This window comes from Chenopodium quinoa, unplaced genomic scaffold (genome assembly GCF_001683475.1).
Source record: "Chenopodium quinoa cultivar QQ74 unplaced genomic scaffold, ASM168347v1, whole genome shotgun sequence".
NCBI classification, from domain to species: Eukaryota; Viridiplantae; Streptophyta; class Magnoliopsida; order Caryophyllales; family Amaranthaceae; genus Chenopodium; species Chenopodium quinoa.
The window spans coordinates 3,392,191-3,405,311 of NW_018742770.1; the positions used below are offsets into that span (position 1 = coordinate 3,392,191).

Below are 13,121 nucleotides of genomic sequence, written 5' to 3' on the forward strand. Positions count from 1 at the left end.
AAATACAGGCATACGACTAGCACTGTCAAAAATCGAACCGAACTGGTGAAACCGAACTGTTTCAACCGATCCGAATGAGAACCGAACCGATTAAAAACCGATTTTATAAAACCGAAAACCGACCTGAACCGTATGTTAGTAAAACCGAAACTGAACCGATCCGAGTAAACGTTAAACCGTTTAAGAACCGAACCAAATCTAAACCGAACTGAAAGGAAACCGAACCGAAAATGAACCGAACCGTTTCTAACCCGAAACCGTTTGAACTGACATAAAAACCGTTTACACCGAACCATTTACAAACCGCAACCCGTTTGCACCGAACCGTTTATAAACCGAACCGTTTATGAACCGAACCACTTATAAATCGAACCGTTTACAAACCGCTTATAAATTAATTACATTTCTCGAATCCCGATAAAACGATATATACCTTCATAATATCAGCTATTATATATTTTTTTTTAACACACACATTAACTTATTAAGTTATTTAAAGTATAAAATGTGAATCGGTTAGCGTGTAAATGTCTAGCGTTGCGATTAATAAAAAAATCGAATACCGTATAATAATATAATGACGTCATATATTAGAGAGTTAGAAGTACTACGGATTTGTTATATGATTATATTTATATCAGTTTAGCTATGTCTGCAAGCAATACACTTGTAATCGTGTAAACTTATAAATGATAGAATTGACTAGTAGATTAGTACATAAATACAGATACTTAATTAGATATGACTACATGAGTGATTGACTAATATGACTATATGAGCAATTATCAATTAGCATAATTGCATAACAGATTAATTAACAGTGTACTAGACCATCCTACTCGGTAATATACTAATAGCATTTCAGTATTTGATCTATTAGACTCAAGTTAAAAGTTACTCTTTCTTATTAACTTGTTAGTCTAATTAAGAAATTAGTAATTATTAATTAATGACTTAAGCCTCAGGGGTGAACCAGTAAAGGATATACAAAAATATAATAATCTTATGATTCTCATCCCTTTATACTAATAAATATTTAACTATGAGAATATGAGATGGTTAGATGTTATGTATATGTATAATTGATTGAAAGAAGAATCAATATTACCTTCTTATTCATTAATGTTTTCTTTCATTATACAAATCAAACTACTTTGTAATATCTTCATATATAACTTTATACAAATATATAATGATAAACGAGTCTTGATTAACAGTCTTGTTGACTAATTAAGAACCGAACCCGTTAACGAACCGAACTAAAATAAAACTGAAACAAAAAAGAACCGAACCGTTTCTAACCCGAAACTGTTTGAACCGGGATAAAAACCGTTTACTCCGAACCGTTAACAAACCGCAACCCGTCTGCACCGAACCGTTTACTACCCGGACCGTTTACAACCCGAACTGAATTTAAACTGGGATAAAAACCGTTTACACCGAACCGTTAACAAACCGCAACCCGTCTGTACCGAACCGTTTACTACTCGAACCGTATACAACCCGAACCGAATTTAAACCGTGGTTCGAATAAACCGAAACAGAATCGAACCGATAATTATTTAAACCGAACTGAAACCGCCCGTAAGACTTTTGAACCAATTTCAAACCGACCCGATTTCAAACCGAACCGATTTCAAACCGAACCGAAACCGAACTGTCAAACCGTTTTCACATTAATACATACGACTGTTACTTCGGACCGAACAGTGACGACATATATTCATACCATCTAAGATTCGGTCCTCCCCCAACATTATACATGTAAATTGCATCCAAACACAAGTACATAACACTTCTAAGATCATTTCATTTCATGTTGGTAGACTTCTAACTTCTAAATTGTAAATCTAAATTCTAAAGTCTGTCATTTTAACACACCACTCTCCCTCGTGAACTCCTACTCTGCATGTGACCCCACTTTAGATCCTCCGTATCCAATCTCTGGACCCCACTCTCCTCTCTTCATTCTCTTTCCTTCCTTCCACGTGTCCTCCCTTCCTCCCCAACACGTGACTCCCCACGTGTCCCTCTTCTGTCCTATATATATTCACTACCAACACCCCCATTTTTAATCTTGCTCATTTCATTTTATAGACTTCTCTTCCTTTTTTTCTTAATAAAAAAAAAACAGAAAAACAAACAAACCTTCTGAAAAATCTGACCCATTATTATTTTCTCTCTCCTCATCTTCTTCGTTTCTCTCAATCCAATATCAGAATCTCTGCATGTTGTTTCGTTGCCTAAATCTTTAAAGTGTTACTTATTATCTTATTACGCCAACAGATTTTCTTTTCTTCCCCTTTATATATACCCCTCTTAAACACTTCTTTCTTAAATTAAACATCAAACAAAATTAAAGATTAGAGAGAATTTTTTTTTTAAAAATGGCAACAAGGTTGTTTTTGATTGCAATAGCAATATACAGATTGATAGTTACGGTGGGGCTAACAACGTTAGGCCCCACCGAACTACTCCACCTCAGCACGGACCGTGCTGAGGTGGAGTCGGCGTCCGTGGATTTTGGACGCCTTACTCGGACGGAACCCGTAGCCGTGTTCCGTCCGAGGTCCGACGTTGACGTGGCGGATCTCGTTAAGACCGCTACGTCAACGTCGGGGTTCACCGTGTCTGCCCGTGGACATGGACATTCCATAAACGGGCAGGCGCACACGGCGGACGGGGTGGTGGTAGAGATGGGAAGAAGGAGGGATGGCAGTAATGGGCCGAGTGGGCCCAAAGTGAATGTAAGAGAAGAGTATGTGGATGTGTGGGGAGGAGAGTTATGGGTGGATGTGCTAAGGTCTACATTAGAGTATGGACTCGCACCTAGATCTTGGACTGATTATTTGTATCTAACGGTTGGTGGTACTTTGTCTAATGCTGGAATTAGCGGTCAAGCTTTTAATTTTGGACCTCAAATTAGTAACGTCTTTGAGCTTGATGTTGTCACAGGTAATTTTTTTAATTATAATTAAAAATACAGTTATTCATTTTTTTAATGTTAATTTTAGTAATAATGATTAACTTTTGTTTCGTTTTTTTTTTCACGTTGTTTTCACACTTTATTCACTCTTTTTTTGCATGGAATTGTGCAAGAAATTTGACCCTTTTTTATTCTTTTTTTGTATAGGAAAAGGAGAGCTTAATACATGTTCTGAGAAAATAAATTCCGAATTGTTTCATGCCGTGTTAGGAGGTCTAGGCCAATTTGGTATCATCACTCGTGCTAGAATCGCCCTTGAACCTGCTCCACAACGGGTATATATTTCACTCATTTTCCGTTGTCTGTAACTTAATTCTCACGTTGATAGTGTAATTCAAGATAACATGACAGCTAAACTAATTATTTGGTGAATAAAGATTGATAATGGTAAAGTGTACAAAAAATTATTATCAAATTATAATAATGTTTTTATAAAGGTGGGGTGTTTAGCAAATGACAGTTGACATAATAAAAGTGGGACACCATTTGTTAGTTACTCAAAATGGAAGGGTTAATATTTTGCCGCTTAAACTAAGCCCAATGTCAAATTCTCCCTAAAAGTAAAACAAATAACACGACAGCACCGAAAGATAAAATAAATTTTACTATACTAATTCAATCAAACCTTGCAATTATTTTTGTATTTTCTTAATTAATTATTGCTTAATTACAGTAATAAGCACTACTTATTAATTAATTATATATAATATGAAAAAATATATATATATTAACCCTTTTTTCTATGATTTGTAGGTGAGGTGGATAAGAGTGTTATACTCCAATTTTACGGCATTTACAAAGGATCAAGAGTACCTAATATCGTTGCATGATAAACCAAGTAGTCAAAAATTTGATTATGTGGAAGGTTTTGTTATTGTTGATGAAGGTTTAATTAATAATTGGAGATCCTCATTTTTCTCACCGAAAAACCCCGTCAAGATTTCCTCCCTTGGTGCCTCTAACAATGGGGATGTCCTATATTGCTTGGAGATCACCAAGAACTATTTCGATTCTTCCGAATCTGTTGATCAGGTAAATTTTTTTCTATTACCTGATTAAATCTCGTCTGCATCATTTGTAGTGTTATCGAGCTAGACTTGTTTGCATTATTATCAAGAAATAAAAATATTATTGGTCGTCTAATATTGTTAGTTGATTGGTCATATGGTTAAAAACAAAATATTGGTCATTAATTAGTTAGTATTAATTGATTGATTTGATTGAATTTCTTATTATTGATGTGATTGAATATATTGAGTGTGCCGTTATATTATATAGACAACATGTGACACTAGTTTAACACACATATACTAACGTGCATGGCATGAAGAGACATTTTATCCATATAATGTTGGTCTTGCTAGTTGGCAATTGATGGCTAACTAATTGGGGACACTAATTAGGCAGCTGTTTAAGTATATAGTCTTATTTTTGGTCTTTATTCTTAATATGGTCAAATTTGACGCATAAATGTATTGTCGTTTTTAGAGTTACATATACACATTAAATATACTCGATCTCTACGTATCTCTTTAAAATATTTTAAAATTATGACATAATTATGAGTTGATATGTATGTGTCTCTCAATATATTTTTTACATTAATGGCATAATTATGAATTGATCTATACGTATCTCTTAAAAATATTTTTAAATTTATGACATAATTTATGAATCATATCGTTTGATGTTGAATAATTACTTTCAAATATCTTCTTGATTTATTTAGATAAAAATAGCATGTAAAAGTAATAATAATTTGGTGAATTATAAAGTCCATTAAGTTATAAAAAAAAAATGCAATCTAATCTAGCAATCAACTACCGTAAGAAGTATTCCTACCTAATGTATTATACTATTATACTCAATCCATATGAATTAATCAATCTAGTGACGTACACTCAACAAACTAAGGTAGCAAGTCTATAGAAGAAACATTATGGATGATTTGAAAAAATTACTAAGTCAAATTATCGTTACTTTTTCTTTCTTTATTTCACATGATCAAAAGTATAATTTCAACAAATATATGTTTATAATTTTCTCCTTTTAAAAACTTTATAGTCCTTCAATGGAGATCAGAAGTTAGGTTATCAAAAATATAAATTCATAAAATAAAGTAAAGATAAAGTGAAACTGTCTAAAATATATATATATATATATATATATATATATATATATATATATATATATATATATATATATATATATAAGATCTAAAAATATCACCATTTTTCACAAGATTCCTTTATTTAATTAATTTTATTTTTACTTAGCTTAGGTTACTTTCATCTTTCTTTGGCTGCATGCATATGAGAAGATACCACAGCCACACCAAGAAAGATTTAAAGTTTAATTGAACTCAATTTTTTGAGTTATAATAAATCTCTAAAGATTTCTTAAAATTGTGACAAGATCACTTTAATTCATCAAAAAAATTGTTTTTAATTTCATTCTCTTAGGAATCTTAATTCTCTTTTTAAGTTGAACTTTTTTTTTATGCTTGTAAATTATTCTCTTAACTTTCTCAATACAATGGACCGTCAGTGCTTCAGTACCTTAGCTTTTAAGCATTTTTAGTACATTGTTTCCTAACCTTTAAAATTTAATTTATTAGTAACTTATAAATATAATTGCTGTGGCTGGTCGGTAAAATCGTGTAACCCGTGACCGAGAAGGTTCCGGTGGCTCCTATACGTCACCGGAGTAGAATAAAAACAACTAGTACAATAACAAGCAAAGAAATAGGGCAGTTTTGAGTATAAGATTGAGAAGAAGGTTCTTTTACATTATTAATAAGTACGTAGTTTATAATTAGTTAATTAAACAATAATTAAATTGTTACTTAAATCGTCACAAAATCTAAGCAGTCCACCTGCCAGATTATTCCCAATCTAGTCAGTCAGTCAGTCAGTCATTGTTGGCATGTATTAATAAATCATTAAATTAGTTGGAAAGAATCAAACTTATCTTCACTAAAGCAACTGTTTGGTAGCAGCTTTTGTGTTCTTACTTATACTATATAATTAAATACCTTACATTTCGTATTATAATTATATTATGATGTTATGTATACATTCTTGTAATTATTGGTGACATTTGTTTATAATAATAAAGTATTGCATTTATCATACACAATAATTATTAATTAAGTTGCTAATTACGTGCTAATTTTAATTTTGAACAGGAAATTGATGCATTATTGAAAAATCTTGACTTCATACCAGCTTCAGTATTCACAACCGATCTACCCTACGTCGATTTCTTGGACCGGGTTCACAAAGCCGAGTTGAAACTCCGGTCCAAGGGTTTATGGGAGGTACCACACCCATGGTTAAACCTATTTGTCCCTAAGTCAAGGATTGATGAATTTGACAAAGGAGTTTTCAAGGGCATTTTGGGAAATAAAACTAGTGGACCTATTCTCATCTATCCCATGAACAAACACAAGTAAGCTCAATCTTTCCCTTGGTTACCTTCTCTATTTAAATTTGTGTACAATTCGTTTCTTCAATTATTATTGAAAGCTACTCTCCTCTTGAATAAAAATATTCAGCCTCTATTTCATATTATTTACAACGATTTGACATAGAGAAAAAATGTCTAATCGTTGCAAAATAATGTGTAACGAAGGTAGTATTTTATTCATCACTCTAACGAGGTATGATGATATTTTAAAACTTACTTCACATCATATACAATTAGTTGGTAAGTTGTTAACTCAAAACTTCGTCATAAAATTATTGTCCAATAGGTTTTTCATGTTACATGAAAGCATGCATGTGGATATAATTTGGCTGGAGAATTGACTCATAATGAAGTCATATTTTGATTTTGTTGATGTCAAATCAAAGATAGCATCATAGCAAATGGCTTACTATACATGATTCTTTCACGGTATATTTTTTGTGTATGCATGTGTGACATGTTGACATACTCCTAAGTATATATTTGTAAGGGAATCAATGTTGTCATTGTGACACTGATTGCTTACATATTTGCTTACATATTAATACGATTATATATTATCACTATTATGTCACTCTATATTTTGCTTCCCTCTTTCACACTTGAACTAAACTACTTGCCACTACTCCACTAGCAATACCAAAGCCAATAATCACCTAACACTTCGGCAACTAATAGGGAGTCGAAATATCTAAAATTATCTTCAATCCTTACTAAAGACCTTTTCTCTTCAGCTTAATTTCAATTTAGTTCACTTTTTAATTTCCTTCTCTCATAAACAATTCAGTTCAGCTCAATTCAGTTTAGTTCAGCTCAGTAAATCAGAATAGGCCATAAGCCAACACATATTGTTACTCTGTATTGGTTGTATTTGATCGATAAATATGTCTAGTGTTATTAGCTGTCTAACTTGCTAAGTAAATTGGAGTTATCAATCTTATATGGCTAAAAGCTAGCTTACCTTTTTTTTTCAATTAAATATAAACCTTTTAGTGTAATAGAGTTGATTCAATTAACTATTATAGTTTTGGATTTAATCTTAGTACAACATAAACTAATAATCTCCAGCTGTGTAATAATGGAGTTTTTGTCTTGTTTCTATTCAAATATAGGGAGATTGAAGCCAATGATTAACAACAAATAAAAGAAATTAATAATGATGCTTGAGATTGTTAATTAACAAGAAACCAAGAGGCCCCAAGAAATTAGTTAGTATATTAAACTTAAAATTAATTTAGATGAAACAAGAAGTGCCAGTTAGGATAAGAAAAGGGCTGCTCTTTTTGTTGATAGAAACCCAACAAGTAAGAAAGGGCAAACACTGTTTCTGCAAGTTGGGAGATTCTCTTGTCAGAAGATCTTCATATGACCCACTTAGGTTTCATGTCCTTTTTCTAAATAACATGTAATAATTCCAAAAACATTTGCCAATCTTTGTACCATTGAATTCCAACCACCCTTCAACCCTGGGTCCCTCTTCCCTTAATCCAAATTATACATAATGTAAATCAATGCAATAATAATAATAATACTCTAATTAACTATATGTTGTTTGTCATTTGTTTGATTTGAACAAGTTTGATTGATTTTCTCCTAGATCTTAACCATGTTTGTTGTTTGTGGTGTAGGTGGGATGAAAGGACTTCGGTCGTGACACCAAATGAAGAGGTGTTTTACCTGGTTGCCCTGCTTAGGTCGGCACTTGAAAATGGGGAAGAGACACAAACCCTAGAGTACTTGACCGATCAAAACCGAAGAATTTTGAAGTTTTGTGAGGAGGCAGAGATTGGTGTTAAGCAATACTTGCCTCACTACACCACACAACAAGAGTGGATTAACCATTTCGGTGACAAATGGGATCATTTTTACAAAATGAAGATGGAATACGATCCTAAGCGGATATTAGCAACCGGACAACGCATTTTCAAATCAATTCTTGACGTTAATGATGTTGCTTTGAGATGACTAAGCCACTATCAAATCATTATCCAACATTTAGTGAGATTAGTACCAACAATTAAGCATGACATAGCTAGGTTGCTGACTTGAATATATAGTTTTGTACATACAATTAATTAGGAATTAGTTGAATAGGGATTTAACAAAGTATTTAAGTAAAAATGGTACGATTCTCATCAATTTATGATATTTCTTTTTTTCAGGAAATATAAGATCGATTTCCCATAGAATGATTAGTAGTTAGTTAGTTAGATTGTAGGATGTTAAAAAAAAGTGTTGCATGAAATTGATTGATGTATGGACGAACCAAAAATATGATATTGCTATAATTAAATTGGTATGGGCATATATATGGCACCTTCTGAGTATTTGTTAAGGCATCCAGGTCCAGGCCACTGTCTTTTGTTTTTATGAAACTCAGTCGGTAGCAGGCTTTGCTAGTATCTTCATAAACTTAGAGGGGGGCCTCTTTCCATCACACAACGTAACTATAAGATTGGGATGTTTCATTCTATAAAGATTTGAGAGAGACATACTTTGGACTTGGTGATTCACAATAATGCGTATTTTTGTTGTTTCTGTTAAGACGGTGATTACTCATAAAACAGTCAAAATAAGAAACATTTGGAGTCATCGACAGTAGTCGGAGAGACTAGAGAGTAGTAAATACAATACAAGAAAAATGAAAATCGTTATTTTGGCATCCGAATGTTTTCGAAAATATCCTTGGCATCAACTAGGAACCAAAATACCTCAGGTATATATTAGAGGGTAATATAAAGAGAATGAACGTGTTTGGATCAAATTAAATCTATTAGATTGATAACTAAAATATTATAACAATATATATACTTGCAGTTTATACTACATTCATTATTAATTTGAGTGAAACATGGTACAAAATCATGTTCCACTGAGAGTGACATGCATTAAACTTGTTGGCAATTGATAACAATAATAATTTATGATTATTGTACTCTCTTATCAATTATTGTATGTGTGAGAGAACAATAAGAGAATCAATTCCATAAATAGTTTAAGGTAATAATTGAAAGTCAAATCTTCACTTTAATATATGCTATACTTGTAGGAGTAGTATATATGTAAGTCTTTGTTCTCATTGTGATATGATTTTTCATATTGGACTAAAGTTCGAATGTTGTTTAAATCCTTGTAATTCATTTATTATTTCAATACATACGAGTTTGAAATGAATCATCTATCTTAGGGGCTGTTCTCATTGACTGAACTGAACTGAGCTGAGCTGAGCTGAACTGAACTGAACTGAGCTGAGCTGAACTAAACTGAGCTGAACTGAACTGAATTTCAACGTAAGAGAACAGACCCTTAGTATTGTTTCATCCCATCAAACAATCCTCCCCCCCCCCCTCTTTCGAAATTTCGAATCCTCTGATGAGCCTTGTACATGTAGAAACTATTGTAACTATCGAAAACTTAATTACTACTCATAGTACATATAACTCACCCAATCCAACCAGCGATCTTAATTAATAGTCGAAAATCTAGTTTAATTAATAAATATTTGGTATTATATTTCTACTAACAGAAAACTTCATCATACACTTCCTAGGTGAAAAACATGTGATAATACAAAGATTTACAAAGTTGATAAAAATGAAAGCTGGACCACTGAAGTTTCATGAATGAAATAATTATGTTTTCATATGATATGATGCTTCCTTATCAAATTTTTTTGGCAAGATTAGATCTTCAGTGTTGCATAGCACTATCAATAAAATTAATAATTCCATGAAAAATAAAAATGTACATGTGATTGGTCTGGAACCATTTTGGTAGATGTCATAATCTAACTTAAAATAAGTCGTAAATATTCATCAATTCCATTGGTTTGGACCACGACAGCTTAATGGAATGAATTATGAATTAGCCATGCTTTTCATTTTGTGATAAAAATATTGGTCCCTTGCTCATTTTTCACCCTTCAATTTGACAATCATATATGCTTGATTGGCTACGTACCAAAGTCTTAGCCTAGCTACAAATGCTTTTATTTGTCTTTTAGCTTCGATTACGACTTCAGTATTCATTATGAGTTGTAAAGCAAAAACTCGTAAAATTAAAAACTCATGTAAAAATCATCTGTTATGAAGTAATCTTCTATACAATATGTAATTTGAGACAATAATGATATTTGTGTATATAGCCTTTTGAAGTTGTATTAATTTCGGATTATTGCATACAATTCGATAAAATTATTCCTAGCATATTCTAATTACTCAAATGCAAATACCTGAATTTGGGTCATCACCTGAATTTTTTTAGCTAAGGAAATAATTGTAGACAACTTGATAAAATTAATCCTAGCATATTCTTAATTATAGTATCTTATTAAAATAACTTTATAGCCCAATTATGTGTAGAATCCACTTACAATTGTACGTTAAAGTTACTAAGGCCAATAAAAACGTGAAATGTACTAATAATAGCTTATTAAACTAGTAGATGACGCAATGATTAATGATGGCAATTCTTGATCATTAATTATGCGCGCGGTGGCTTGTAGCTTAGATTTGAAGTAATTCGATTTTTACTTTATGATGATCTTATTCTGTTGCATGATTCAAACAACGAATCCTAATCTTGCTACCACTTAATTAAAAGCAAACAACATTTATTCATAATCTTCAATTCTTTAAAGTAGCATCAAAACATTATATGTACAATATATTATAATCATTTATGTAGTTATGTACTAATTCTATGTTATTATAAACTAATTGATAAATCGACTTCTCATGTCAAAACAATGTAGGTTATTTTATTTGTTAGTAGGATTACTGCCTTGTGAGTTGTGACCTTAGGGTCACACATTCACACGAGTCACACCTACTATTACGAGATCACTAGCTTAAAAACTGATCATTTAGGTTCGTTAAACAATGAAGAATTTGATCTAACAAAGAATTCGTACAAAAAAAAAAAAAAAATAACCTTTATATTTGATTAGTTGGCCAATTTCGTTTATACTAATTAATTGTAAACTACTGTATATAATTCGACCAACTATAATTATTTCCCACATTTTTTTTATATAATTTAAGTATAGTACGAGATTTGCTAAGCACTCCACAACAGAAAAGAATATATTTCGTTAATTAAAATATTAATGAAGATTACTAGTACAAAATAGTAGGGCCAAAAAGTCCAAATAATATGGTTGGAATGTAAGTTCTCGTCAGCTCTTAACTGGCTGCGGGGAAGAGAGAAAAAAAGTGTCTTGAAAATAAAATAAAATTGGGACCTGTTTATGTTGAAAAAAAGGTCTTACAATGAAGTCTAATTTCATTGGTTTCCAGGTGCACAAATGATTGATATTTCATGACAACTTTGAAGTTTTTAGTTAGGGCCGTGAAGTACGTAGTATGTAAGAAAGATTAACGAAAAAAATAAATACTATACGACCTTCGTTTCATATTATTTACAATAATTAGATATTTTTTCTTTTTAATTTATGTTAAATCAGAGAAAGTTTTACTGACGACTTCATAGAGATGTTTTGTAGGAGGAAAGTAAATTCAAGATATATCCTAACAATTAGCGAATTAATTAACGGACTACAAAGAGGTGAATTTAAAAAAGTGTGTGATTAGTGGGGTATTAGGCAGATGGTTCATTCCCATGAGATTGGATGTTTTGAATCGTAAAGCAAATAGGATGAGTGGGATGCCCAACATTATTTCAATCTTTCGAGAGACATATAATATGTATCAAAACCTTTTTGAGCATATTAGGTCGAGTTACAACTTGCATGGTTTGTAAAGGGCATTTTACTCCATATTTAAATTTTTATATGAGGTTAATATTTTGGTGATTGTGTGAAGTTTTAAGCTTCTCAATCTTCATTTTTCTCGAAAAAATTATCGACTTCAGTTAAATTTTTGGTTACAAGTAAAAAGTTGTGTTATGTATAATTTTTTAAAATTGAATCATTTTTCTCAATCTTCATTAACGGCTTCAATTAAAATTTTTGATTACTCGTAATAATTTAGAGCTGTCAAAAGTTGACCCAATCCGAAATACCAACTCAAACCCGATTATTAAACGACCCATTTGACCCGAAAAAATGGTGACCCAAACCTGATTTGAGCCGACCTGAAACCAACCCTTGACCCGAGTATGTGACACTCGAACCCGAACATGAACTATCCTGGAGATGACCCGACCCCAATGTAACCCGTAAATTATTGATCTGAACCGAACCCGACTTAAACCGAAATTGACTCAAACCCGTTTTAACCCGTCAAAACCCGAATCTAACACGACTTAGTACTAACCTGACCTGAATTCTACCCGACCCGAATTTAACCCTACCTGCTACAAACCCGGCCCAAAATCAACATGACTTGTTATTAACTGACCCAAATTCAACCCAACTTGTTATTGATTCGACCCGAATTTAACCCGACCCAAAAATTCAACCTAATCTGTTACCAACCCGACTCAAAATCAACACGACTTGTTATTGACCCGATCTAAATTCAACCCAAATTGTTCCTGACCCGATTTCAAATCACCTTTAATGCAATTTAGACCACCTTATTATTGTTGATCAAAACATTTTGTCTAGGGAGACCAAGTCGGTCCAGGCCAACAAAAGAAAGGAGCATCATTCTCAAATTTAAAAGTTAAATATAGTATATATTTGTTGTATGGTCAAAGAAGATAA

General features: G+C 32.2%; 1 protein-coding gene across 1 annotated transcript; it reads left to right on the plus strand.

Moving 5' to 3' along the window:
• The first annotated feature begins 1,799 nt into the window (after positions 1-1,799).
• On the plus strand, positions 1,800-8,593 carry LOC110724757 (cytokinin dehydrogenase 5-like). The gene is made up of 5 exons (XM_021904212.1): positions 1,800-2,955; positions 3,134-3,261; positions 3,740-4,018; positions 6,174-6,436; positions 8,083-8,593. Exons 1-5 carry the CDS (start codon positions 2,388-2,390, stop codon positions 8,417-8,419), a joined length of 1,575 nt encoding a protein of 524 aa, XP_021759904.1. The 5' UTR covers positions 1,800-2,387; the 3' UTR covers positions 8,420-8,593.
• Positions 8,594-13,121: the final 4,528 nt, after the last annotated feature.

Bases quoted from the DNA above. Each gene is read 5' to 3' on its own strand.
- LOC110724757 (XM_021904212.1), top strand. From the start codon at position 2,388: ATGGCAACAAGGTTGTTTTTGATTGCAATAGCAATATACAGATTGATA. The intron at 3,262-3,739 runs GTATATATTTCA...TATGATTTGTAG, and splicing joins TTGAACCTGCTCCACAACGG to GTGAGGTGGATAAGAGTGTT. The intron at 4,019-6,173 runs GTAAATTTTTTT...AATTTTGAACAG, and splicing joins CTTCCGAATCTGTTGATCAG to GAAATTGATGCATTATTGAA.